This window comes from Oenanthe melanoleuca, chromosome 1A (assembly GCF_029582105.1).
Source record: "Oenanthe melanoleuca isolate GR-GAL-2019-014 chromosome 1A, OMel1.0, whole genome shotgun sequence".
In the NCBI taxonomy this organism is placed as follows: domain Eukaryota; kingdom Metazoa; phylum Chordata; class Aves; order Passeriformes; family Muscicapidae; genus Oenanthe; species Oenanthe melanoleuca.
The window spans coordinates 37064734-37092256 of record NC_079334.1 but is presented as its reverse complement, the minus strand read 5'-3'; the positions used below and the strand labels follow the sequence as shown (position 1 = coordinate 37092256).

At 41.8% G+C, this 27523-nt stretch overlaps 3 protein-coding genes across 3 annotated transcripts; 2 read left to right on the top strand and 1 right to left on the bottom strand.

The window, feature by feature from the left end:
• Nucleotides 1–20: 20 nt before the first annotated feature.
• On the top strand, nt 21–10615 carry CCT2 (chaperonin containing TCP1 subunit 2). The gene is made up of 16 exons (XM_056482105.1): nt 21–144; nt 926–1000; nt 1453–1518; nt 1617–1728; nt 2547–2623; nt 3347–3459; nt 4001–4203; nt 4397–4497; nt 4576–4703; nt 5096–5199; nt 6728–6847; nt 7417–7545; nt 7635–7738; nt 8726–8825; nt 9528–9669; nt 10305–10615. Exons 1-16 carry the CDS (start codon nt 142–144, stop codon nt 10333–10335), a joined length of 1608 nt encoding a protein of 535 aa, XP_056338080.1. The 5' UTR covers nt 21–141; the 3' UTR covers nt 10336–10615.
• Nucleotides 10616–11293: 678 nt separating this feature from the next.
• LRRC10 (leucine rich repeat containing 10) lies at nt 11294–13486 on the bottom strand. Its single transcript, XM_056482104.1, has one exon. It carries the CDS (start codon nt 13419–13421, stop codon nt 12585–12587), a length of 837 nt encoding a protein of 278 aa, XP_056338079.1. The 5' UTR covers nt 13422–13486; the 3' UTR covers nt 11294–12584.
• Nucleotides 13487–17669: 4183 nt separating this feature from the next.
• On the top strand, nt 17670–27082 carry LOC130248380 (cathepsin E-like). The gene is made up of 9 exons (XM_056482103.1): nt 17670–17754; nt 17932–18109; nt 20567–20684; nt 21124–21242; nt 21691–21890; nt 22539–22661; nt 23586–23730; nt 26060–26158; nt 26245–27082. The coding sequence occupies exons 1-9, from the start codon at nt 17699–17701 to the stop codon at nt 26422–26424; spliced, it is 1218 nt and encodes a 405-aa protein (XP_056338078.1). The 5' UTR covers nt 17670–17698; the 3' UTR covers nt 26425–27082.
• Nucleotides 27083–27523: the final 441 nt, after the last annotated feature.

The following is a 27523-nucleotide window of genomic DNA, read 5'->3' as shown; positions in this document are numbered from 1 at the left end:
CTGCGGCTCCCAGAAGGCCGCGCGTCCCGGAAGCGGCGGCGGCTGTGACGCCATTTCCGGGGGAGCTCGTGGGGCTGCGGCGCGGCGCTGCTTCTCTGCTGAAGGAAGGGGCGGACGGCGGGTCCGGGCGGCAGCGGCACCATGGTGAGCGGCGGGGCGGCGGCGGCGGCTTGGCCCAGGGCAGCGCCGGGCAGGGCCGGGCGTGCGGCGGGGCCGGGCGGGCTGCGCTCCACGCGGGCGGGCCCGCGCGCCAGACCTGGAGGCCGCGCCCTCGCTTTCCCCGCGCGGCGCAGGGGGTGGGTGGCGCGGGGGCCCGAAGGTTCTGGAGCCCGGGCGGGGCGGGGCCCACGCGGGGTGAGCCCCGCATCCCCCCACACACCCCGCCCTGACTCAGAGAGACCTGATACGGGTGTTCGGTATTTGGTCATTGTTCATTTAAGGCCTTGGGTGCTTTGCGAATGTTGGTCCTTAAAGGCGGACATTGGTTACTGCTATGATTAGTTTGCATTGATATGAAAAAAAAAAAAAAAAAAAAGAGACGAGTTCAGCTGAGGTATCAAAATGCTAAAGCCTTAATATGGTCAATAAATAGACTTCTTGTGGCTCCTGCTGGATGTGCTGCCCTCGGGCTGCACGGCTAGTGCGGCAGAGCAGCAGCGCACACACGGCCATGAAGGGATGTGCTGGTAGCAGCCTGGAGTGCGCTGCTCGGTCTTGTAATGCCTCACAAGACAATGACACTGCAAGACAGATTTTTAAGAACCTCGACTACTTTTTAAATATACCTATTATCACACCAAAATGGGGTATGGAAGTAATTTTATTAATGAAAACCTAGTTTAAGTTGGTAGTGTCAGGAATTTGCTTTTAAAACACATGGCTTTATTGAAGGTAGAACAATATTCTTACATTAACTGTGTTTTAGGCATCCATTTCCCTTGCTCCTGTGAACATTTTCAAGGCAGGCGCAGATGAAGAGAAGGCAGAAACAGCTCGGTTGGTAAGTTTAATTCTCAAAGAAGCTGGTAGAATTTGAGGTAATTAAACTGTCTTTTCTACTACTAAAAATACTTTCACTATATCATGGTGTGGAACTTCTGTCTCTGACTGGTTTTTCTTGTTGCATGTCTGTGAACAGAAGGGAGGAGGGAGTGTATTTATACTGAAAATTGGAGAAACTCTTAATTGTCAAAACCAAAGTCCATCTACAGGAGCTCAGAAGATTGGTGTTCATTGGCATTTCTTCTGGCTTTGAGACAGATGTATGGTTTGTGGGAGATTTCAGTATATTTGATCTGGTTATCAAAATTTAGCAGTTAAAAAACTTGCCTTAAGTTCTGTTGAAAGAGGTGGAAGGGTTGGTTAAAATGTCAATAGCTGTGTGATAGCATATAATTCATGTATTACACTAGGAATAAATTGTTCCCTAAGGTATATTTATTTCCATTTCAGTCATCCTTTGTCGGTGCCATTGCCATTGGTGACCTAGTCAAGAGCACCCTGGGGCCTAAAGGCATGGTAAGACAGCTGCAGGCTCTCAGTAGACATACCTGTTAATTTAGCTTTAATAGTCACAGTGTGTTTTCAAGCAGTATTCTCAATCTCACATCTTGTAGGACAAGATTCTTTTAAGTACCGGGAGAGACAGCTCTGTGACAGTTACCAACGATGGTGCAACCATCCTGAAATCTATTGGAGTTGACAATCCAGCTGCCAAAGTCTTGGTTGGTGAGTTCTTAAAGGCTTGATATTTTTTAGTTTGTAACTCTATTACAGAATTTTTATTTGTTCTTAGTCAAGTGTTCTTGAACTGCTGTGAAAAACTGAAGAGAGAGGGAGCTGAAATCCTGAAGTAAGAAGGGCAGGGTACTGCAAGAGTTGTGGCATTCAGCACAAGTAAAATTGTCGTGTATGCTGCTCGTCAAAACTGTTTTTTAATCTCTTTTCCCTCAACCCTGGTTTGCCCCAGGAGTCAGAAGGGACGAAAGACAGCTTTGTGCCCTCTTTTTGCAGTGGGAAAATTTGGAGCAGAAATCTGTTCAGCAACAGAAGTTCTCTCTGTTTCTCCCAGGTTTAAATCTCTGTCACTCAGTGAGCACTTCTGTACAGAGTTTACCATTGTGAGCAACTGTTTTACTTTGGCAGTGGTCCACTAGTGACAAGCAGGAGCCTGAACTATAGGGTGTCATGTTTCCTAACGATTTTGTGTTTGCCTCACCCCAGTTTATCAGCAGTTCATGCAGCAGACCTGTTATTATAGTTTCTGATATCTTAGAGCTTCTATCCAGCTGTACTTCCTTTTGATAGCCATCTTTAGGATGGGGAACAGAGGGGAGCATCTTGACCGTCACCAGGCTGAAACTGGTGTCTAGGTTGCAAATAAAGAGCAGGAATTTGAAGGATGCTGAATTTAATTTGCATTTCGTTTTTCTGGTTTTTTTCTCTTTTTTTACAGTTCCCTCTTTACACAAAGAGTAAGATCTGTTATTCTCATCCAAATTAATGCATGAGAAAAATAGCATTAATACTGTGCTTTCATTCTTCAGATATGTCAAAGGTTCAAGATGATGAAGTTGGCGATGGAACTACGTCTGTCACAGTGTTGGCAGCTGAATTACTGAGGGTGATGTGTTACGTTTTTTCAGATGTTTGTCAGTGTACTTCTGTGATACCACCAGTAGGAGGTGTGTTAGCCTGTGTTTGTGAAAGGGCTCCCAAAGCATAGAGAGGAATAGCTTGCTCTGTTGTTATTGAAATTGCATAGGGGGAAAAAAGACAGCCCTTAGTATTGCATCGTCATTTTTTGGGTATTATTTTAGACTAATATTCCTTGTGCTATTTTTTATAAACTCTCAAGTATTTAAAGTTGACTTCTACTGCTCACTTCCTGGCTATTGCATTGAGCAGCTTGCAGCACTGCTTAGTTGTCAGGCTCAGTCTTCTGAAGTCTGTTTTCATTCCTTTTAGCGCGAGAAAAGGTCCTGCTAAATTCTGTTCTTTGCTCAAGACCTGAATTCATACTGTTCCTTTAAACTCTATATGGATTTTATACTTATGGAAAAATTTACACTGCCAAATTCTAAGCCTGAAATTACTATGAAAGAGCTTTGAGAAATGAGTAATTCTTCCCTGTGTCAGAAAGTGTGATGATCTCAGGTCCAGAAACTAGGATCCAAGAGCATCTTAAGGAATGATCTGTCAGCTTGTCTTCATTTTTCATCAGAAAAATGAAGATAGTTTTTTTTCAACTACGCTTTTAAGTTGCATCCATAAATGAACATGTCTTTTCTAGTTAGTGTAGCTGTACTTTCTTGGGGGGAAATAATTATTTATTTCATTTAAATAGGAGGCAGAATTACTGATTGCGAGGAAGATTCATCCTCAGACCATCATTGCAGGCTGGAGAGCAGCCACAAAGGCTTCAAGAGAGGCACTTCTGAAAGCAGCTGTGGATCATGGGTTAGTAATTCCATTTGCTCTAACTCTTCATAAAAAACTACCTAAGATCAGAACATCAGTGCAAATTACAGTCCATTGGTAAATTCTTCACTCTTATTAAAACAGTGGGAAGGCTGAGTTAATAATTTTAACTGTTGAGAAAGAAATACTGGTGGTTTTTTTTCAAATGAGTTAATGAAGCTTTATGATATTCAAAATTACTTATGATGTGCAGAAATGAAATACAATGTAATTTGCTCCCTGGAACAAGGATCTGAGCTGTTACTTTAGATTTTGTACTCACATTTTAAATGTAACTATTTCCCATGCCCAGCACTTCGAGAGCATAAACTTTCTAATGTGTGTATTGTGAAAATTCTCCTAACAAAATGTGTATTTCAAATAGAAGGTTGTGTTCTGGGGCAGTGGGGAGATTCCATATAGCATTCCTCAATAGAGAGTATGGTACAGGCTAGAAGGAGTGGGCAAAGACTCGTGGTGATAGCTAGTGGTAGTTAAGGCTTTCAGACTTTCCATTTTAACTGAGCTGTCTTTATTTCAGTAATGATGAAGTGAAGTTCCGTGAAGACTTGATGAACATTGCAGGAACAACTCTTTCATCAAAATTGCTTACTCACCATAAGGATCACTTTGTCAAGCTAGCTGTAGAAGCTGTTCTTAGGTTGAAAGGTTCTGGTAATTTGGAGGCTATCCATGTCATTAAGAAACTTGGTGGAAGTTTGGCTGATTCCTACTTAGATGAAGGTAAGTCTTTGAGTGTTGACCGTATATGCACTTGAGAAATAAAGCTGCTGAAGGTTACACATCTGTGTAAATTTGTTGTAGGAAACACTGTTATGTTATTATTAAATTGAATATTAAAGATGAGGGATTTTGTAACTAGTAATTGTTCTCCTTTTATAATTTGAAGTTTTACAAGACTTTTTTGTTACTACAGGCTTTTTGCTTGACAAGAAGATTGGTGTAAATCAGCCAAAAAGAATTGAAAATGCAAAGATTCTTATTGCAAATACTGGTATGGATACAGACAAGATTAAGGTATGTAACAGAACTACTGTTGAGAAACTGTTTTTGTAAATGGAATTTTGAGACTGACCTCTCTTTTCTTTGATTTAGATTTTTGGCTCTCGTGTTAGAGTGGACTCCACAGCAAAAGTGGCAGAAATAGAACAGGCAGAGAAAGAAAAAATGAAGGAGAAAGTGGATCGTATTCTTAAACATGGAATAAATTGCTTTATTAACAGGTATGTATTTCTTAGGAAAAGGGGAGCGTTACATTATTTCCCATGTTGTTCTGGTTCACTCTGCTAGAATAGGCAGTAAAGTGCCCAGCAGGCACTTAGGATCAAAGGACTGCCTGTGCTTAGTGTGATAGTAGTGTTTCTTCAGAGAAAGAGTATTTCAAAGCATCATAGTTTTAATTGATTTCTTTTTCTAAGCTGTGCATGTTTTCCTGTCACTGTGTTTGCTTCTGTGTTAACATTCCATGTATGGCAGATGCCTCACACATGGACTGTTTAGGAGCTTTCAGAAATCTGTCCTGTGTTCATGCTACTGAGAATCTGGTGTCTTTTGTTACTGTATTGTTTTCAAAGGTTTGTTCTGTGTGTGATGCTGAGATGTGTTTGAATTTTAGACAGCTGATCTACAACTACCCTGAACATCTCTTTGGAGCTGCTGGGGTCATGGCTATTGAACATGCAGACTTTGCTGGTGTAGAACGTCTGGCTCTTGTCACAGGTGTGTAGTGTATGTTGTTGTATGAAACTTGGAGTGGCACATTATTTGTTTGATCATTAGTAAATATTAAACTGACTTAATCATGCTTCTTTTTCTCCAGCATCTGTGAATAAAGGATTATAATGCAAGAATGGGATATAGTTTAACAAGTTAGTGCCAGTTAGTAATTTTCTTTCATATTTAAAAAATATTTTCAGTTAAGTTCCTGCTTGATGAGATTTTGAAATGTTTGTTTTCTAAGGAAAAGATTAAACTTAGCAACAGAAAGAATAACTTCATGGGTTAATCTTGATTCTGTGATAATAACACTTGGTTCTAAATGGTTGTTGTTTGACTGTAATGATAGAGTAAACTAAAGGGTCATCCTTTGTTAAAAATGGGGGCCTTGTTGACTTCAGGTGGACCTCAAATGACATAAACAATCTGGATATTTTGAGTAGAGATCAGCATAAATGTGATTCTGGTAACTAATGAAAATAAAACCTCTGGAATGCTACAGGTAATTCTCATTGCTGAAGTTAAGAGATTGTTAATTGGGATGTCATAGTTGATTTGAAAGTGATCAGGAGGATGAATTTGCTTGGCAGGAGAAAGGAAGAGACAGTAGCTTGTTTATCTTAGCAAAACTGAAGTAGCAATTGTGTATAACTGTCAGTAGGGACATTGACACAGACAAATGCTTGATTGAGAGGAGCACTGCTTACATTCTGGAACAAATTCAAAGCACACTTTCTATGCAGAGCAAATGGGCCTTATCAGATCACACTGGCTTGAATAGTATAGCTGAAAGACAAGTTTTTAACATACACAAACTCTGCTATAAGTCTTGGTTTTCCATGTAGTGCTGCAACTACACAGTGCTGCAAGCTACTGTGGGATAATTTGGCATGCATTGGAAATGCACATGCATAAAAGAGTTTTCTAATAGGAAGAGGAAAGAACTAGAATAAGAACTAGAACAGTGTGTGTTCAAAGATGTTTTGGTTTTCATAATGCTTGTATTGTTTATGATATGGCAGTTTACAGATCATGCACAGTATTGCTGCTACAGCATGGAATGAGACTTGAGATGCAAAAGAATGGTGGTGGCTACTGGTTCTCAGCCATCATCAGGCAGGCAAAATGGTGTCACAAACTCAAATTTTAAAGCATAAGAGACTTCATTTAGTATTTTATAAATACTTAATCAGTAAATACTGTGGAAACTTGAAACATACTGACATTTTACTGCTAGCAAAGATGAATGTTTATTCTGTTATCAGACTTAAGTCACTAGCATTTTAGTCCTTGTGATGTGAAACAAAACATTGGTGTATTAAGGATTTGTCAGCATTGGTTAAAGGTTTCTGGTGCCACATGCTGACATGAGAAGGTCTTGGCTTATCAGTATTGTTAATTCAGATTTATTTTGGGGCAGTTATGAAGGCGGTTTCTTTCACACCCAACCCTCCCACTCCCTTAGTTAGATCTTCCCTGAAAAGATGCTTTCGTTGTGAGCTCTAATTTCTTTATGGTTTTACATTTGTAGGTGGTGAAATTGCATCAACCTTTGATCACCCTGAGCTGGTAAAACTAGGAAGCTGCAAGCTTATTGAAGAAGTCATGATTGGAGAAGATAAACTCATTCATTTCTCTGGAGTAGCAATGGGTAAGTGTTTTATCATTAATGGTGTAGTGTAACATTTGTGTCAACCCTTGTCTAATGCTGTTCAGTATCCAGAAAGGCATAGGAATTCTGTGATGATTTATGTAACTGTTATTATTAAAGCCTTGCTGTTCAGTAAAAATCCTGCCCGGTTTCATGCTTGAAACTGTGGAGGTTTAATGTTATGTAAATGAACATACAATTATTTTTAAGGATGGGAACCAAGGTTTCTGCTTATGGAAATTCAATTGACAAGAAAAGTAGCAATATGTCATACTTAGAGAGCTTGATAGCTTGTTCTAGTAAATGCCAGTACTTTTAATTTTTCAAGGAGTTTTGAGGTGAGATTAGTTTTCTGTTAAATTAAATAAGGTATTGTGAAACCAAGGCAATAGCACTGTGTACATAATTGCATTATATCTTTGAAATGTCATCATCCCTTATTTTGCTCCCAAAATGAAGCAATACAAAACTTGACTGCAGTAATAGCAAAACCATTGTAAATGCTTTGTGATAGCCCATTTTTGTGTCCTGGTTTCTCTTTTTAATCCTTTTACATTTGTGCTTTCTAGGTGAAGCTTGCACCATAGTTTTGCGCGGAGCCACACAGCAGATTCTAGATGAAGCAGAGAGGTCTTTGCATGATGCTCTCTGTGTCCTGGCCCAGACTGTAAAGGACACAAGAACTGTGTATGGTGGAGGTAAATATCAGATTCTTTGAACGTGTCACACTGAATTACTGTATTACTGAATGTCAGATATATAACATCTGTGTGTCTTCTATGAATAGGTTGTTCAGAGATGCTGATGGCTAATGCTGTTGCAGAACTTGCTGTCAGAACACCTGGCAAAGAGTCTGTTGCAATGGAGTCCTTTGCTAAGGCTTTAAGAATGGTAGGTTTATTTAATCAGATTGCTGGATTAAGAGACTAAGCTTCATGAAGCTTACTAACTTGTGACATCAGATATTTGTTTTATTTTAAAAGTTTTGGTTGTCCGAAGTAAAAAACACATCTTGTATAAACAATGGGAAAAATGTTGGTTTTTTTTTCCTTAGGAAAAAAGTACTGACATTTTAGTAATTCTGCATGTTACAGAATTGTGACTGTTCATAGACTAGCCCTCCTCTAATTGGTTCTTGCTCACCTTATTTGCTTGTTAAAAGTGCTACAGAAATAGTACATAAAAATCCCATCTTATGCAATTGACAGCTGATTTAGAAAAGAGCAGTTCTTCTGTTGATGCTCTTGTGCTGTTTGGGTGTATTCATACTCTTAGTACTATCTACAATTTTCTAGTCTTGCACTGGAGGTTGCATCTTAGTAGGAAGTAAGAGTGTCACAAGAAACATTAATGGAGTTGTGCTAAAGGCTGTAAGTTTGAGAAAAAATTGACTTTCTGCAATTTAAGTTAGGGAAAAACTTTGTCCCAAGAAAATTAAATTCAAGAGCATAGTAACACTTGGCATTACCTCTTCAGTCAGCACATGCAAGTTTGCTGTCACAGAATCAGCAAACAGAATGATCAGGTTGTTAATGCTTACCAGCAGGCTTGTGCTTTTTAAATTAAAACATTTCTCCAGTTGTAGTCTGAAATGATAAAATTACAAGATTCTTTTTTTTCTTCTGTCCATGTGAAATGAACTGACAAATCTGCTAGCATGCTTCTGTCCTCTTAAGTACTTTCTTACAACAGGGTCTTGAAATTGTTAGAAAGGTAGTTTGGGTTTTTTACTTTTTCCTTATCACAGTGACAGATCATCTGCCATGTTTCTGAAGCATCTTCTTGAAATTTAGTTCTTAGCTAATAGCATCAAAGTATATTTCATGTTAACAATCAATGCCTGTATTAATTAAAAACAACCTGTGTTTATCCCCTTAGATCCCAACAATAATAGCTGATAATGCTGGCTATGACAGTGCTGATTTGGTTGCTCAGCTCAGAGCTGCTCATAGTGAAGGGAAGACTACTTATGGACTGGGTAAGGGGATCAGTTTTACTTCAGTTTTAATTGCTGTTTGGCAGGTCCATTTGGCTCATAAAAGTTGTTCAAGTATGTCTCACATATATACAGCAGGGAGAACTGAGTATGTTGATGTGGTTGTTTTGCATAGAACTTGGGTCTGCAGCACTGTGTTCCTATTCTGTTCTACCAGGCTTTTGACAGTAGAGTGAAAACCTTTGTTTCCTAAGTGGATGGTTTTCACCTCTAAAAACCACTTTCCTTATACTAAGTCTAGTTACAGGAAGCTTAAAAAGAAAAACTGTTTTAAAACCAGCAACCTCCTAAACACCCAGAAGAACCAAACATCCTTCCCTTTGTGTCTTCCTCCCCCCGAAAAAACCCAAACGAAACCCAACTGAACAACAACCACAGAGTTGTGGAGAAGAACCCTGAAGTTATTATACCTAAGGACATAGTGCTGAGAGTCCTGTTGGGATCTTGTCTCTGCATTACAGTGTATAAAGTTTTTGTCATTAATTGTTTGTATGTAATTGCAACATTAGGCTTAAATCAGGAGTCTTGAGGTAGATGACTTTATTTAGTATTTCCCTAACTATCAGTATAGTTCATTTGAGCAAGTAAGTTACTATGCTCTCAGCTTCTTGTAATTTCCATAAAAAAAAAGCTGAGTTAAAAAACAAACAAAAAAATCACCTCTTAATGTGTTTCTTCTTCCAGATATGAAAGAGGGTGTCATTGGGGACATGTCAGTTTTGGGTGTAACAGAAAGTTTCCAGGTCAAGAGACAAGTTTTGCTGAGTGCAGCTGAAGCAGCAGAAATGATTCTTCGTGTTGATGACATCATTAAAGCAGCACCAAGGTACGATCAGAGTATCTGCATGGTCAGTCACAGTGGTGTAGAGTAAACCTTCTGTGGAAGAGTAAGGGTGCAGAAGAATCTTGTTCTAAAAATGCTTGACTTGAAATGATCCTGATGTGTGACATGCTGATTTTCAAATTAGATAATTTTATTGCATTAACAATATTGTCAGGCCTTTAGAGCCATGAGCAAACTTAAATTGCTGTGCCTGAGTAATGTCTAGTTAATCTTAGGTCACCACTAAACATCTGCACAAGTGGGTGACCAAAATGTAAGGGATCATGCTTGCTTTTTTTTTTTGCACTGAAATGTCCAGCTGCTTCTGAGATGAAATCTGCAGCTAAAACAGAAACATGTTTGTTAAAAGGTTTGAGAAGAATTGCTGCTGATAGGCAGGTTATCCCCTGGGTGCCTGCTACCAGATAGTTTCACTGCGTTTTGAATCACAAGATTTTTTTTTTTAACTTGTCATGGGTGGTGCATTAACTTTGAGGTGGTACTGTTTTTTGTGCTGTCATATAAAGCTCTCCCTGAATACAAAATACTAACTAAAGATTAAAACTAAGGGTGGGTGAGGAGGGGGCTGGTGGACATAAGCATGGTGGGAATTTTCTGATTTTTCTTTTTCTCCCCAGAAAACGTGTGCCAGACCATCGCCCCTGTTAAATTTCCTTCAGTACCTGAGGATATGTGGACCAGATCTCACCTAGTAATTTTTTTTAATGGTCTAGTTTTTGTGAGGTTATGGAACAGAAGTTTGAGACAAACAGATCTCCATCAATGGCACTGTCTTCAGTTGGTTTTTACTTACTGGAGCTTTTATGTGTTGTGAAGAAGAATTCACTTTCAGGGGTGTATAAACCAGGGGTTTTATACAACCCTATTCATTCTGTTCCTTCCAGGTTCCACTTAAAATACACAGAAATAAATAAAAATAAAAAATTCAGATTCCCCAAAGTTGTATTTCTTTCTGTAGAACTGGGAAGGGCAGATCCATTAGGACAGCTGTAGTGCGCATCCTCAGGGCTTGGCTGCTTCAGGGAGTGACTAAGCCCTCGTGGCTCACAGCTTCGTGTTGAGCTGCTGTGTTAGTGTAAGTGGTGTGTTCCTGTCCTGGCTGCATAGGTTTGAGTTGGGGTCCTAGAAATAGGCTCTGAAGTTAGAGATTATCTTTTTCTAGTGACACTGGACAATCTGACTGGAAGCTCTTTTTTTATGATGGAAGAGAGAGTGGAAGGGTGCATCTGCCAAAGCAGAAAGATTAAGCTGAAAAAAGCAAGTATGTGTGCAAAGATTTTTCTCCCTTAGATTTCTTAAAATGAAAGGAATCTGCTTACAGAATCCTCCCCTTAACTCTTGACAATCTTCAGCTCTCCAGAAGTGACAGTACTGTGTGTAGAGGGCTGAGTGAAGCACAAACCATTGATAAGCCAGTGAAACCACGCTCTTCCCCATCCCCTCAGATAAATACAGTACCAGCTCAGTTCTGTGGGATATATATAAAACATTGACCTTGGATATTAAAAAAAGCACCCCTAACTCATGTCCTGCTTTCCTTTTTGTAGGAAGAAATTGGAACAAGACTAGATAAAGAATTTGCTGTTAATTCCAAAGAATTAACTTGGCAAGATGCTAGTATACTTTTATTTATTTGACTAGTAGCACACTACATGGGTGCCAGCCAGGTGCAAATTTAGATTTCATTTAACAAGACAACAAGTGCTAGCAGAGTCTGCATATTTCCAGATAATTTTTCAAGCATGTAGATGACATTAAGCAGTCATGGACTGGCATGGAATCAGACCTTTTCTGGGAAGTCAGCTGCCGCTTCTGCATGCTGTGCTGGTGAGACAGTTCTACTCAGAGTGTGCCACCAAGGGCTCTCCACTCTTACTAAAAAAGTTGTCACCTAAAGTTCAACCATGCTAAAGTAAACCAAGTCTAATGTTTAAAATGCCACTTTGAGCCAGATTTGTTACTCAATTCAAGCAAAGCTTAAAAAAAAAGTGCATTTTTAAGGGGATCTGAAGTAGTTCAAGTTGCAAACTCGAGAAATGCCCAGCTGAAATCAGCTGAGTAAAGTTTGCCTCATCAGATTATGTGCAAGCCTATAGTGACAGCTCACAGCCCTGGATTTTATTCATGCAAGTTTACCTTTGCAGCTCTTGTGCCTTTTCCTTTCTTTTCCTTTTTAGTCAGGCTTTGATTTTCTTCTTTGCTCCTGTGTGAAAACTTGTCCTGTACAGCTGCCCTTAGAGGCAGTGCTGTCAGTTACAAAACCCAGCAGCAAAGCCTACAGCTTTCCTCACCATCATTTGAATGCTGCTTGCCAGTACCAGAACAGCTGTCACAAATTTTGCAGGAAGAAAGAGGAGAGCCCCTGTACCTGTGTGCTGCTTCCTTGATAATCAGCTGGGACTCTGCTACCACTTCTCACTTAGCAGACAGGGATGCCTTCAAGATAAGTAATTTGAGACCAATGCTGTGGGTTGCATTAGAACTGTAGGTCTCAGCAGTGATCACCTTGAGCAGTGGCTTCCAGCTGAGCTGGGACACCTCAGCAAGGTGGGAGAAGAGAGCCCACAGGTGAGGAGCAGCAAGTCCACGTGTGCTCCATGCAGTCCACCCATGGCAAACATGTTAACTGAGTCTTCATCTCTATTGTAAACTGTGCATGTCCCAGCATGGGAGGAGCAGGAGAGGGAAGAAGTCTGTTCTAGGGAGAGTGCTGGCTGCTGCACAAAGACGGGTGTCTGTACAAAGTTTGCTGTCCCATTATCTCTGAGCTGGTGCACATACTCCTGCTGACTGCCAGGTGCTGTGGTGCTCCCTGCACACCAGCAAGCGAAGGAGAGGTAGAGGTTGGGCAGTGGTGGGAGCGTGCTGCCACCTTGGCCAAAAGGGGCAGTTGAGCATCAGCAGGGCTCAGCTTCTGGCTCGGTCTTGACAGCAGGAGGTAGCAAGGGCTTCTCGTCCAGCGTGATTTCTATCACCGCCCCAGATCGCTTGCGGGGCTCGGGGGTCTCCTCTGACCATCTGCCCACCCTGCGCACCCCTCTGGCCACTTTGGGTGCGTTCCTGCAGGGGTTGTGGTCATAGATCACCAGCTTCAGGCCGGTGAGGTGAGCAAGGCTGGGGAAGAAGCGGATGGAATTGCGGTCCACGTCGATCACCTCCAGGAAGGGCATGTCCAGGAGCACGGGAGGGAACTCTGCCAGCAGGTTTCCCGACAGCCAGATGGTGCGCAGCTCCTGCAGGCCCCGCAGCTGCGGAGGGAGGCTGCGCAGCGCGTTGGAGCCGGCGTGCAGCGTCTTGAGCAGGCTGAGCTCACACACCACTTCGGGCAGGTACTGCAGGCAGTTGGACTCGATCCAGAGGGTCTTGAGGTTCTGCAGCAGTCGGAGCTCGAGGGGCAGGCTGCAGAGCTTGTTGTTGCCCAGGTAGAGGATGCACAGCTGCTTCAGCGTGCACACGACTAGGGGCAGTGCCTTGAAGTTGTTGAAGTCCAGTGCCAAGATCTGCAGGTTTTGCAGCTGCTCCAGCTCGGGGGGCAGATAGTTCAGGTTGTTGTCACTCAGGTACAGCTTTACCAGTTCCCTAAAGGAGCAAATGTGCACAGGCAGCTGCCTCATCTGCCTTCCACTCAGATCGACCATTTTATCTACTGGCATCTCTTCTAGGTCTTCTAGGAGGTACTTCTGGCACTTGTTAGAGGGCACAAAAGCAAGTATGGCTTTCAGATTATTGCCCATCTTGGGATTTTGTTTTGGGGTGGCTGAGACTCAGGGACAGATCTTGCCTTGGTCTTCTGCTGCACACTGGCCTGTTGGTAACTCGTCCTTCCCAATATAAGGCTCTGTTTACATGGCACCAGCCATTAATCTCAAGGGCTCTGAAATGTTTCTGATAACTGAATGAGTGTTTGGTGACGGGGATTATAGACAGGGCGACTCAGGGCCCAGGTCTTCCTCTCTCACCCACACTCCCCCTGCTCATCACCTCTCCCCAAACCAACATTCCTTCTTTCCTTTTCTTGCGTACTGTAAATGTTCTCTGATTTTGCCCCAAACAAAATTAGAGTCGCTCCAATGCCGTAGCCCTTCACCTCTTGCTGCAGCTGTGCTGTCTGTGTAGCCAATGCAGGCAGCCAGGATGGGCTTGGGGAAGTAAATGCCACAGCAGACCAAAGTTTTAAGCTCAGATGTTTAACTTTCAGCAGAAATGTCGGATATAATCAAATTGTTGTTTAAAATACCTGTCAAGACTTGACTGACTTTTAAGGTGTGTGGCACTTTCAGGGATGTATTTTGAAAGGTGCCAGATACTTGGATTTCAGAGTGTAACTTGCCACCCAGTACTTATCTTAAAGCTTTAACACAAATACTTGGCAAGCTGCTATCTTGAGCAGTTCTAATTTATGTTCCTAATTTAATGGTATTTGTTATAGCCTCTGGCACTCTTGCCTGTATAGGGTCTTTTTCATTATGTTTTTCTACTTGTCTGTAGGGCCTTTTCATTACATTGTGTTTTACTCCTTGTCTCCCAATGTAATGTGCTGTCACAAATTGCCAAGGTTGTTCTTTATCCACTTTCCAACCGTGCTACTGTAGTTCCCATGTCTGTACCAAAACCTGTCAAGAAACTCACATGGATCTAATTCCATCACGATTCTCTCTTGTTATGAGTGAAGTCAGTCCAATTTTGAAAAGTTTTGGCTATTTAGATGTGACACTGTAAACTGTTCTCTCATCATTTTGCTATTCAGTTCTAGTTTCTAGGAGCATTCCCATGTATAGGAACCTCTGCATAGTTTGACATGTTGAGCTGCTGCTATTTCAAGCTTTCCTGGGGAAAGTGCTATTCCACCAAAATCCATGACTGCTGAGAGCCATGCACACTTGAAAAACAAAAGGAACAGCAAAGAGAAAGTTAAGGAAAAGGCACCACTTAGGGTGGCCTCTGGATTTCTGATAAAATCTAGTTATATAGAGCGCTCTACTATCACTTGCTTTCAAATGTAAAGCAGCTCTGAGCTATCAATTTGGTATAGGCTATAGGATGTTTATGAGCCTTTTCCCCACAAGATGACTGGCTGTGCTCTACAGCAGTGATGCTATGAAATGTATGGAGGAGAGAAATGGAGAGGGCACCTGGGAAACAGTATTGCAGCAGGATGGAGAACAGTGAGTGCTGAGATCTGAGTGCCATAAAATAAGTGTTGGAGGGAGAAGCTGGGCAGAGTATCAAGCCTGGAGAGCAAAGACAATGTCACAGTCATCTGTGGTGGTGCTGTGGAATAGAGGGCCTGAAAGTTCCCCCTCTGATGGTGGGACCTGCTGTGCCGGGCATCCCAGAAGCAGGAAGCCAGTTTGCTCTGTGTGACCATCTCCCTTTAGATGCTTTTTACTGCTTTGATACTTTGATACTCTGTGCCCTGTGTGGGGAATGTGTCAGCAGGCTGTTGTATTTGTTTTTAATTTCTAAACAGCTGTGGCTCCTTCTGAAGGCAAGGGTCTCTCCACTTAAGGCACTGTAGGCTACAAATGCAGAAAACCAAATACATTTGTCATAACTAACAATGAATATGCATCCACAGCAAAGCCTTGTCTTTCAGACAAATTTTTTCAGACAACCTATTAATCATAACAACATAAGAGCATAGCTAAGAATATATTAATGATATAGTTTAGGCATATTTTTCTCAATAATCTATATGCAGACAAATAACTTTGCAAAGTACCTTATGTCTGCACATACAGATATGGATATATTTTTTTTTTTCTACTTGAATTATTTCTCCCTAATGGAACTTTTAAGCTCCAGATAACTATTTCTTAGGGATCCTCTGCACAGGAGTTTAATCATTATTCCAGCTTATCAAAAAAGGTCACTATGACCTTTTGTTGCTGCATTTTGTACCTCTGTTAGCTAAATTAATGTCTGCTTGGAACACAGTGTGAGATCAGAGAATTTGGGAAAGAATAACCTTTGTGTGTGGATTAATAAAGGGCTACACTTGCACTAAAATGAATAATTGTGTTCTTTCTGAGAATCAGCCTTTCAGTGGAGGCACTAAGGCAAAGGCAGTCCTCACAGTAGACCCAGGTGGTGTTTTGAGAGTCACTTCATGTCTTCAAAGTTACCGTGGTGCCCTCCAACACGAAGATTATCGACTTCCCAGAAGCACTTGTAGCATTGGAGGAAAAGTTCAAGTGATAAAGGCACTCAGCACAGACAGTGTCTTGCTCTTGTCAAAGCAACACTGCCCTTCCCAAGGGCTTGACATCTGCTCTGCTGTGCATCAGGTGACAGGAGGGGGCTCCTTGAGAAATGCCTTTGCTTTCTAGAACTTCACAAATGGCTACATCTTTGCTCACCATTCCCATTTCCAGCACCCAGCTCCTGCATCTCAGTGGCTGGGATGACTCTGGGACAGAAAATGTGGTCGTTTGCTGATAACTTGTGTAAAACCTCTGAGTCCAGGAGAAATGGGGAATATTACTCAGATAATTGAAAAAACTTATAATAAAGTAGAAATCAATATAAAAGATGCGTTTTTGAGATTCTATTCTTCTTTAAATCAAACAATTATAATAGAGATGGTGCTTTTTCAGATCCAGAGCTCTGGCCACAGCTGTGTGATGACACCAGGCTCAGCCTTTGTTGAGTTTTTTTGGCCCTTACAATTTTGGAGAGACATCAGAAAAAGCAAATCATATGCTTCAAAATCCAGTGGAACTAATAAATAGACCTCTAAACTTCTTGATTTTAAGGCTCTTATACCCCTCTTCAATCAGTCTGACATGGCACAGGAAGTGGCTTAAAGGAGCAATTTTTTGTTTGCTTTGTGTTTATTTAAAGTCTGTGTCAGGCATTTAGACCTCTTTTTGACTCACAAGTGCTGTGTGTTTGGATTTTTCTGCTGTTTTTTCTTGACATTGCTGCTGGAGTAGAAGATGACAACTCCTGCCTCCTCCATGTCCTTTGACATTCACTCCTTGCTGTGCTGTTGCACATCAACTCTCTTTTATGAGAATTACTTAGTTCAGTTCACCTTTGCATAGTGAGCAGTTTATTTAAAACACACGGTGTGTTGCAAGGAAAAAAACATGCTCTTTTCCAAGCACCCTACCATAGCCTTTTGAACAAAAATGGCTGATTATTCAAAGTTAGCTTTAATATATGCTAGGCTCCAGTATGTGGTTGCTTATTGCTCTTCCCTGTGCAGAGGAAAGATTCAAAAAGTCTTGTAAATATATTGCAGACTCAGTGTTGAGCTTCCTCCTGGGCAGCTGATGGGTTGGGGGTTGTGCCCTGTCAAATCAGCCTTTTTTTGACACCATTATTTCTCTGTGGGCTTGACTTGAACCCAAGTGTCAGGCAGGGGTGGGAGCCACTAGCTGAAATGTGTAAAAAATTATTGCTGGTTTTTACTGTATGTTGCAGTATTGTACTGTTGTGTTTTCTACTTTGAAGATCCATTTTATGGGGTGGCAGTCACATTTATGTTTAGACTGGAGCTCTCCCATAAATAGGGAATTAAACTTCAGCTTTTAGGGGGTGACTTGTCACAAGCCCACCAAATATCTGCTCAGCCCTGCTGAAATGTCTCTGTGCAAAATGGAAATGGTTGTGTATTATGTCCTCCTTCTCTGCATTGAACACTTCTGAGCAACATCTCTCTAAAGCAAGCTTGAAAAGCAGCAAGTCCTTGGACTGCTTCCTCTTTCTCATGCCAACTGGAACCAAGCTCACCCCATGCATTATATTTATGTAAAAGACATTAAGGACTGTTAGTTAAATGTCTGTTTGGTCTAGACTGTGCCCTGGTTATCTGTGCCTGAGTAGCTTCACTGGACACCACTATTTGCACAAACCAGCATTAGTCTGAGTAAATTAATAAGTTTTCTGCCAAAGTACTGACCTCCTGCGATTGATTGACCTGGTGAGCTGCCCCCAGCTGACAACAGGCCATAAAAAAGGGATTTCTGAGCAAAGGAGTGTCACTGGACTCTGAGCACTTGGAGCCATGAGGGCAGTTCTGCTGGCTGTGGTTTGCATCCCACTCACCGTGGCTGTGGAACGGTAAGAAAACACGCCTGGCTTCGCTGGCACACATCTCAGCTGCCTTCACGGGGTGACCTGTGCTTGTTGCTACTTGAGTCTCAAAGAAGAAACATTGGTTTTTTTTTTTAAATGGAGTCTATGACAGTTCTAGAAAGGACAATCGGGGATTTTTGTGTCTTTATTTTATTTTCGTAGAATCCCCTTGACTCGATTCAAATCTATCAAGAAACAGCTGAAGGAAAAGGGAGAATTAGAGGAATTTTGGAGGAATCACCACCCTGATGTTTTTGCCCGGAGGTATCTGCATTGTTTCCCTGCAGATATTGCTTTATCAGTAGGAACTGCTTCAGAAAGGCTGTATGATTACATGAATGTAAGTACAGTTTTTGTAATGCAATCATTAGGACTCATCATTCTACTGAAGGCAGGATTTTTTTCCGCAGCACATTTTAAATCTAGTCTGTCAATGAAATTAAATGGCTTGTGGTGTCTTGTTGCTTTATGCTATAACTATTAGATCATAAAAAACCAGGTTGCAATCTGCAAAATAAAGCATATGTAGATCTAGGATAGGAAGGGATCTGAGTAGAAAGCTGATGTAGAGTAGCAGTGGTAGTCCTGTGACAAGTTTTATTTTTGTATAGATCTGTATTGGACTCAGTTGGGTCCCCCAAAAATATGTGAGGTTTGCCTGTATCAGTCTTAGCGAGCTATAGGGTTTTTCATAACAGAATGTGATTACATCATTTAGTCATATTCTATTTACCAGACACTTGGATGCTTCTGTGTTATTAAAAAAATCCTCCAAATCTCATTTAATTGATCAGGCGGAGTCATAAATCAGTGATGACAAGGACTTAAGTAGAGTTTTTTATTTTTCTGCTTTTATCTCTGGAGTTTAATATGTATGAAATATTGGAGACTGACCTGGGAGGATTTACCATCTAAACTAAAAGGAAATCATCTACCATCATCTAAAAAGGAAAAATATTAATTTCACTGGATCTCAGACAGGCAAGTCAGCAGATCTACTATTTTGTAAGCTGTCTTTTCTGGTTTTAGAATTTTGTCCATTTGGATGGTCTCTGTTTTCTGTTTTATTTGGTTTTTCTGCTATGCTTATCTCAAGGGAAGCTAAGCTGCAGAAATGTTGTGAAGTCTTCGTGGAATCAAAGGGAAGACCATATTAATTTAGCAAGAACTTACTGACACTTGAGGGCCATAAAGAAATAAGTATGTGAAGAAGAACAAAGGACACTGAAACATTTCAATCTGCTTATTTCAAAAAAGCTTATTTCAAGGAAGGATAACTCAAAATGTCAAAACAACAAAGCAAAACCCACTTCCCCACCATATTCAGGTAGCACCAGGAACAGTTTTACTGCATGTGTATGTGGGTCTTCTGGTTGTATGTTCTTTTTTTTTTTTAAAATGAACATTCCTTAGGTTTGTTTAATGCAGGAAGAAATAGAATCCTGCTGTATAGCTGGAGATTCTCTCAAATGTCATGCTTGCTTGCCTTTTCAAGATTATATCATTCAGACTGTATATTCTGTGGTCAGAAACATCAGTCTATTAATTAACAAGTATGCACTTAAAGGTACATATTCAAATACTTGTATTGCTGAAGAAAGTTTGGCACTAGCTATTGCTTTTCTATCTATGGTTGAATTCCAGAAATGCCTCTTCCTAAAAATAGGTCTCTTAATGCTGAAGTGCTCTTCCAGAGCCAGATAGGAGCACTTAGACACTTGCATACGGGATGTGGATAAGCTCTTCACTCCAGCACTCACGTGTTCACAGATTATCTCAGACTCGGTTGGTGTCCAGGGATGGTCAGGGCTTTCTTCATCTGCTGGATGGACTTTGTCCAGTGCATCAGGCACAGTTTGTGCAGCACAATACTTTTTGACTTGCTCTAATAGCTGTGAGTTACAGAGGAAAGAGGGCGGCCACACACGGCAGTGTTTGTGCCGCTGGTCGGAGCCCCTGAAGCCGGCAGAGGCAGGTCACTGATTTCTGGCTGACAGCAGTAAGAACAGCCTGCTCCTGTGAGAGTGTCATCCTGGGGGTGACCTTGCCACCTCTGACCTGTGCAGGAGGGTTTGTGGCTCCATAGGGAACCCAACTGAATGTTTGCTCAGAAGGCTTTAAAAATGCCACCCTTGTTGGTTCAGCTGGAGTGAAACCTGCAGCCTGCAGCCGCTGGTGGAACCAGACACACATCGTGTGGTGTGCATTTAAATAATATAATAATAATAATAGTAATAATAATAAATATAAATATAAATATAAATATAAATATAAATATAAATATAAATATAAATATAAAATTATACACATATAAATATATAAATATATAAATATATATAAAAATATAAAAATAAATAAAAATAAATAAAAATATAAATAAATAAATAAAACCAAATAAAAATATAATATAGAAAATATATAAAAATATTAAAAATAAAATATAAAAATAAATATATAAAAAGAATATAAAAATACAAAAATATAAAAATAAATAAAAATAAAAATAAAATAAATAAAAATAAATAAATAAAAAGAAAATAAAAATAAAAATAAAAATAAAAATAAAAATAAAAATAAAATAAATAAAAAATAAAAAAAATAAAAGGAAAATAAAAATAAATAAAAATATAATATAAAATAAATCAAAATAAATAAAAAATATAAAAATATAAAAAATAAATATATAAAATAATATAATAATAATAATAATAAAAGGTGCTCAGAGGCTGCTGGGGCAGCGCTGGCGATGCCGGCTCCCCAGGAGGAGCAGGGGGGCTGAGCGGGCTGTTCCCTGCAGGCGCAGTACTACGGCGCGGTGAGCGTCGGGACGCCGCCCCAGCGCTTCACCGTCGTGTTCGACACCGGCTCCTCCAACTTCTGGGTCCCGTCCGCCTACTGCATCAGCGAGGCCTGCAGTAAGGAGCGCTATCCTCCCTGCTGCTTCTCTTGTCCTGGCTCCGGACACCTCGCCCGGCTCTCCCTTCCCAGGAAGCTTGTCTGCAGGGATTCTGCAAGGGCGGGCTCTGGAGCATCCCTTAGTGCCGCTCTCCTCTCCCCAGGGTGCTCCTCTGTCCCTCATGGCACTCTGCAGCCTCTGCACTATGATGTAAAAGGCATGAAAATAGACCAAATGCCCATTTTTTGTTCTAGTTTTTTCTCTAAAATGCAAAATTGCCTCTCAGGTACAGAAAATCTGGGGTGTCTGCTGGGGAACTGAGGTGCCTGCAGTACTTCTTCAACACTTTTCACTGGAGAGAAGCAAAAATCTGGCTCTCCTATGTCTCATCTGGTTCTGCATTGGGGAGTGGGCTGCCAGGACCTCCCCTCAGTGTAGAGATGTCTTTTTTTATGTAGGAGTGCACCAGAAATTTATGTCCTTCAAGTCAGATTCATACGAGCACGGAGGGGAAGCCTTCTCCCTGCACTATGGCTCAGGACACCTTCTGGGCATTGCTGGCAAAGACACACTGCAGGTGAGTGTCCACTAAAACGGGTGTCAGCCTCCACATCAGCGATTGTCAGGTCAGTTCAGAGGCTGGTCTTGCCTGGAAAACCTTCTCTGGTTTAGGCAAGGGCAGGGTGAGGTCCCACCAAGCCAATGCTGAAGGATGTGGGTTCTGCTCCAGCTTTGGGCTGCCAGCACAAATGCCTCAGATTTTATTTTTCATTTCTGCTTGTCTTCTTGGATCCTCTTCTGAGCTTATGAAGAAGCAGACACATAATTAAGGCATTCTAAGGAGTCGGTTCTGCCTGTCTGGCAAAGGGGCATGTTGATGCAAGTCAATCACATATTTATAAACTGAATGAATCCATTGATATGAATCAGAAATATAGCTAATTTCTTGGTTTTGGTGGTGTCATTACTTTCAGTTGTGGTTGTTCTTTGCTTGGTTGTTTGTTGCCTTTTTTTTTACCACACAGATAAGTAACATCTCCATCAAGGGACAGGACTTTGGCGAGTCGGTGTTTGAGCCAGGAGCAACTTTTATCCTTGCCCACTTTGATGGTGTACTGGGCTTAGGCTACCCCTCCTTAGCAGTGGGCAATGCTCTGCCTGTGTTTGACAGCATCATGAACCAGCACCTGGTAGAGGAGCCAATCTTCTCTTTCTATCTGAAAAGGTCTGTCTTTAAAATGACACTGCTAAAAAAGAAATAAATCTACTTTAACTGTTGATAGAAACAACTGTGCATCAGTATAAAACTTTAACCCTAGAAATTTTCTCAGTTTTTTGATTCTTTGTGTTGTATTTTTGTTTTCAATTTGACATTATGGCATGAAAATTAAAAATGTTATGGGGAGGACCATGACTTTTTGGACAGAGATTTATTCTTCTTGCAGCTGATAATAAATAAAAGTTCCCACCTCAGACTCACCATGTCTGTTGCCAGAGGTTTCCCTCTGGCCCATGCAGATGAACAGAAGTGCTGTGCTACATCCATATAGCCACATTTCAGAAAAATACTCTTCCCTAATCTGGATCTAGCTGCAGCTCCACCTATTTCTCTAGAGTTTCTTTTGAGCTGAGAGCAGCAACTGGCTCAGCCTGCTCTCAATGCCTACCTTGGTGTCTACAGTAGATCTTCTCAGAGGTTGTTTGGAGGGTCTGAGTTGGAACACATACAGTGATAATTTAGTAATAATCCCTTTCAGCCATCCATACCAGAATTTAGAAAGGGCTGTGATTTGACTTTTGCTTTTTAAGTGTAATGTCATTGGTGCATGCTGGCACACTCCCATGTCTGTGTTAAACTGTTTTCTGCTTTCAGAGGAGATGACACCGAGAATGGTGGTGAGTTGATTCTGGGGGGAATAGACCATTCTCTCTACAAAGGTTCAATCCACTGGGTCCCAGTCACTGAGAAAAGCTACTGGCAAATACACATGAACAAGTATGTATGTATGTATGCAGAAAAAACCTGGTGGAATTCACCTCCCTGGGCAAACCCCAGAGACAGAAACACCTGGTGGCACAGGTGCAGGAGGACTCAGCTGCAGTCTTTTCCCCCTGAGCCCCTCAAAGAGGGGTTCCCAGCATGAGATTGGGGTTTGCTAGTTCTCTAAATCTGCTGTGACATGGGTAGGTGGTTTCTGGGAGAGCATATCAGTATATTTCAATATGATGCACCAGTGGTCAAGATGAGTCTTGGCAGACTGTTCAGTTAAGAGGTCAAGGCACCCAGGAATAGAATCCAGCTCTGGGTCCTGCTTTCATCTGTCCTGCTAACTTTGGTCAAAGTAGCCAGTGTTCCTTTGTCTCACCTCTAGCACACTGCCTAAATTGATAAAAACGCATACCTGTGGGGAGGGTAAATTCATCAGTAGGAAGGCACATTATTAGAGTTGTAGGAGTCTTGAGAGAGGGAAGTGGGTCCACAGACATTCTTGGCTTTAGCAAAGCTTGGCAGCTAATTTTAATCATAGAAACACAGAATCATTGGGGTTGGAAAAGATCTTTAATATCATGAAATACAACTGTCAACCTAGCACCACTACCAGTACATCACTAAACCATGTCCTCAAGTGCCACATTCACACATCTTTTGAACAATTCCAAGGATGGTAATACTACCACTTGCCTGGGAAGCCTGTTCCAATGCTTTATGATGCTTTCTGTGAAGAAAATTTTCCTAGTATCCAATCTAAATCTGCCCTGATGCAACTTGAGGCCATTTGCTCTTGTCCTGTCACTTGTTGTCTGGGGTTAACTTCAGTTAGTACTCTGGTGCTTTAGCTGGCAATAATATGGTGTTTCAGTCACAGTGTATATGCCATTTGCTTAAAGCTGGTTTTTTTGTGTTTGTTTTCATTTGCAGTATAAAGATCCAGGGCCGGGTGGCATTTTGCTCCCATGGCTGTGAAGCCATCGTTGACTCAGGCACTTCTCTTATCACTGGCCCCTCTTCACAAATCAGGCGACTGCAGGAATATATTGGGGCAAGCCCATCAAATGCTGGAGAGGTAAAAAATGCACAGCCAGAAAACAGCTAGAGAGGAAGAGAAACTGGCATGTGATGCAAGGAGCTGGAGAATAACAGAAATGGTTGCTTAGACAGGTGTCAGCAAAAGCCTTGTTTCCAGGACAGCACTGAGCTCTGAGCCACGCTGCTTTTGACCTATGTGCCTTGTCCCACTCCTCTTCCCAAGTGTTAACTTCCTCTTCTATACTGGTGTGTAAGGAAATAATGGGGACATCTGTTTGAGGAATTGATATGTACTCTGCATGGGAGACCATTTTCTTTTAGAAACTCAGAGGATTTTCAAGGTCCCCAGCTCTAGGTGCTGGCTCTCCCAAGCCAGGAGGGATTTGGTGCTGATGGCCAGCTATGTCAGCATCAGATGGAAAGGGAATGGTATTTTAATGACAGCCCCACAGTTGCTTCACTGACAGGACCTCTCACTGTCAGCTTGCAGTGGAGCAGTTGGTGTTGTGCCAGAGCTCCTGGGAGGGATGCACATCAGTGTCACTCACAGTGCTGGCTCCCTGCAGATGAGTCACGAGGCTTGCTGGCTCCTGAGCCTTGCTCCTCTGACCCTTTGCTGGTTTTCCTTTCTTCCCTGCTGCTGTCTCCTGCATTTCCCTTGCTGACACTCCTCACCATTCCTTCCTATCCCTGCCTCCAGCAAAAGAGCAGTTTATTTCTACCCTGCCTATTGCTGGTTCTTGTCTGACTCCCACAGGTCACCAGCATGTTGCCACAGCTCCAGTGCTCAAGCAAAGCTTCCATGTGTGGCTTTTGTTAACTTTGCATTTCACAGAATATTCTGAATTGGAAGGGACCCACAAGGATCATCAAGTCCAACTCTATTAGCACCATGTTCTGACCAACTGAGCTAATCTCAATTTGTCTGGATCCTGACCCAAAACTACACTTGGAAGAAAATTAAGAGTATTGCAAGTGCCCAGTGCACTGGACAAAGAGCAATGACAAAAGTGGACTCTTAAATCACTTTCATTTGTAAGATGAGGACTTGCAGTGATCGCTATGTAACTCCTGAGTCTCCTGATTCTTTCTTAATCACCTTTAATCTTGATTTTGTTCAAATTTTTAGATAAATGCCAAAGATAAATGTTCTGATAACTAGTTAATTCTACAATGGTTCATGCTAATGAACATAGATAAAATATGTATTTCCAATGTACTTATACTAGCCTAATACAAATAAGGAATGGGTCATTGCAGTGTAGGTTCATATATACAGCAGTGCTGACCTAAGAACATTTATCCAGCATCTCAGATTTTGCAAAAAAGCATCCTGAAAATAAGACTTTCTGTGACTGATTTTTAGCAATCACAGACAGACTGCACATATTGGCTCAAATTTACCCCCATAAAAGTGAGTGTATCCATCCTGGATTTTGCCAGAACTTTTATGTCTTTTCAGCAAGGATTGATTTGTTCTGGATGTACTATTCTGTAATAGCTATGTAAAAGAATTAAGTCTCACTTCTTGTATCCTAAAATCATTTTACTGGCTTTTTGTTCCCTTGTCCTCTGTATCCCATGTTTTGTTTTGTTCTAATGGTGTGACAGTTGGTAAGTGCACACAAGATGTAGGGCTGTGTTTTCATAAAATAGATTGTAAAACAGCAAAAAGCAGATTGTTCCTTTTAGGAAGCCTCTAAACAATGACTTAAAACACTACAGTTTACAGCAAAGATTCCTCTGGGACTTGGAGCATTCTGCAGTGCCATTTCCTGCACCAGTGTTTCATGAAATAACTAGAAAGGCCAGAGAATTATCTTTTCTGTTACTGTACCTGACATTAATGACCATGCCAGGGTTTAGTCCTTCTACTCTTTAAATTCCACTCCAGGGCAAAGTATAAGCACAAAGTGCTGTGTTCCTCACTAGGTTTTTTTTCCCCTGAAGTGATGGTATTATGGGAGCACCTGGGGTGAACTGCACCCACAGGGTGCTCCCTCTGTGCCTGGAGCAATTCCCTCTGTCCTCTCAAGGCCAGAGCACTGGAGAACTTTTGCTCAGCAGACCTTGCTGATATAGGCTGACTGGGTTCACACACAGGGAGGATATCAGAGCCCCTTCACCTCCTTTCTGTCGGGACTTGCGAGGATTTTCATCAGCCCTGGGTGATGTGCAGGGTGCAGTGGGCTGGGCTGGTTTGACTGACTACAGGAAAGCTGGAGGGCAGTGTTAGGCAGTAAGTCAGCCTGATGCTGTTTCTCTGTAGTGAATTCACTGTTTCCTACTCCAAAAGCCTTGAATTCAAAGAGAAATACTTAAAGAAAGACCAAGCAATCCCATCTCAGTCAGTGCACTGTGTCCAGTTTCTCGTAGACTGCAGAAGGCTGTCGAGCCTGCCTCACATCAGCTTCACGATCGGACACCGCGAATACAAGCTGACTGCAGAGCAGTACATCATAAAGGTGTGTGTCCACAGCTCCTCTCCCTGTTCCTCACCCCCTGAGCTGGGGTGAGCAGGGTGCTGCAGCACATGTGCTCTCCCTTCCAGGAGTCCATTGATGACCAAACCTTCTGCATGAGCGGCTTTCAGTCTCTCGACATCCCCACTCGCACCGGCTCACTCTGGATTTTAGGAGATGTCTTCATGTCTGCATTTTATTGTATTTTTGACCGTGGGAATGACAGAGTGGGATTTGCAAAAGCTGTTCACAGGAAGGATTACTATTGAGCTGTAATAGCATTTATTCTATCTTAAGTTAATGTAATGATCTTCAACTCACGTGTGAAGAAGAGCTTTCACTGAAACTCTGGACCTAAATGCATATTGTGTTGTCCCCCTCCAAGTTTTAAGGACTTTGCAGTGATCCTTGTCCCAGATGATACGGTTTCGTTAAATGCCTATATGTTTACAACAGAAAAACAATTTTTCCTGAGTAACTCACGGATGCTACAGCTCTCAGGATAAAGTAGCAGAGCAGCTCAGCACTCAGATTTGCAAAAGATGAGGAAGAACAAAATTGCTGAACTGCACCAGACTGAAAAGAGAGCAGCTGTGTGGGGGGAAAACTAATCCTAGTCCTGCCTGGTCTGGCTATCCTTTTTTTCTTGTTGTGTGCTAGTTTCCACCTCATTTCCTACAGCTTTCCTTTCCATCATTACTTTCCATGGTTTGAGTTTTGTTCAACTTTGTTTCCTGAGTGCCATGGAAACTCTCTTTAAATTAGCTGGCTCCAACCAGCCTATATAAAAGGGGATTGAACCGATGCCTGTGTGGCCACTAATTTTGACTACTGTTCCTTGCACGATATCCTGCTCCCTACACCACTTCTCAAACCTGCTTTTCCCCTGAGATTCCTTATCCCTTGATAATTCTCCTTTTTTGTGTCTCAGCATTTGAGGCCAGTGCATTAGGTCAGATGCTGCTTTTAGCACCTGACTCCTCTGTGTTTCAGTTACATTTTATGTTTCTTTACAGTGGTTCCAGTGCTGGGAGGAAGGGGAGTTGAGAGTGGAACAACAGTTGAAAATTCATGTTGCTCTCTGTCCTGGAGGAAAAAAAAAAGTCACGTGTTGATGTATTGGGGCTGCTTGTATCTTCCTAAAGCCAAAGAATGTCTTCAGTCTCAGCCATGTGCACAGGGCACGACCCCAGCAGGGCAGAGCCATGGGGAGGTGGAGACTGGCCCCATGGTGGCATCGCTGGGACAGAGGTTGGTGGCCCCCAGGCACTTAGTGCTATTGTCTGTCTGGGTGTGCCTGGCACAGACCAAAGGCAATGTCCATTTCTGGCCTTGGCAGTACCACAATCACAGCCCCTTAGATTTTAA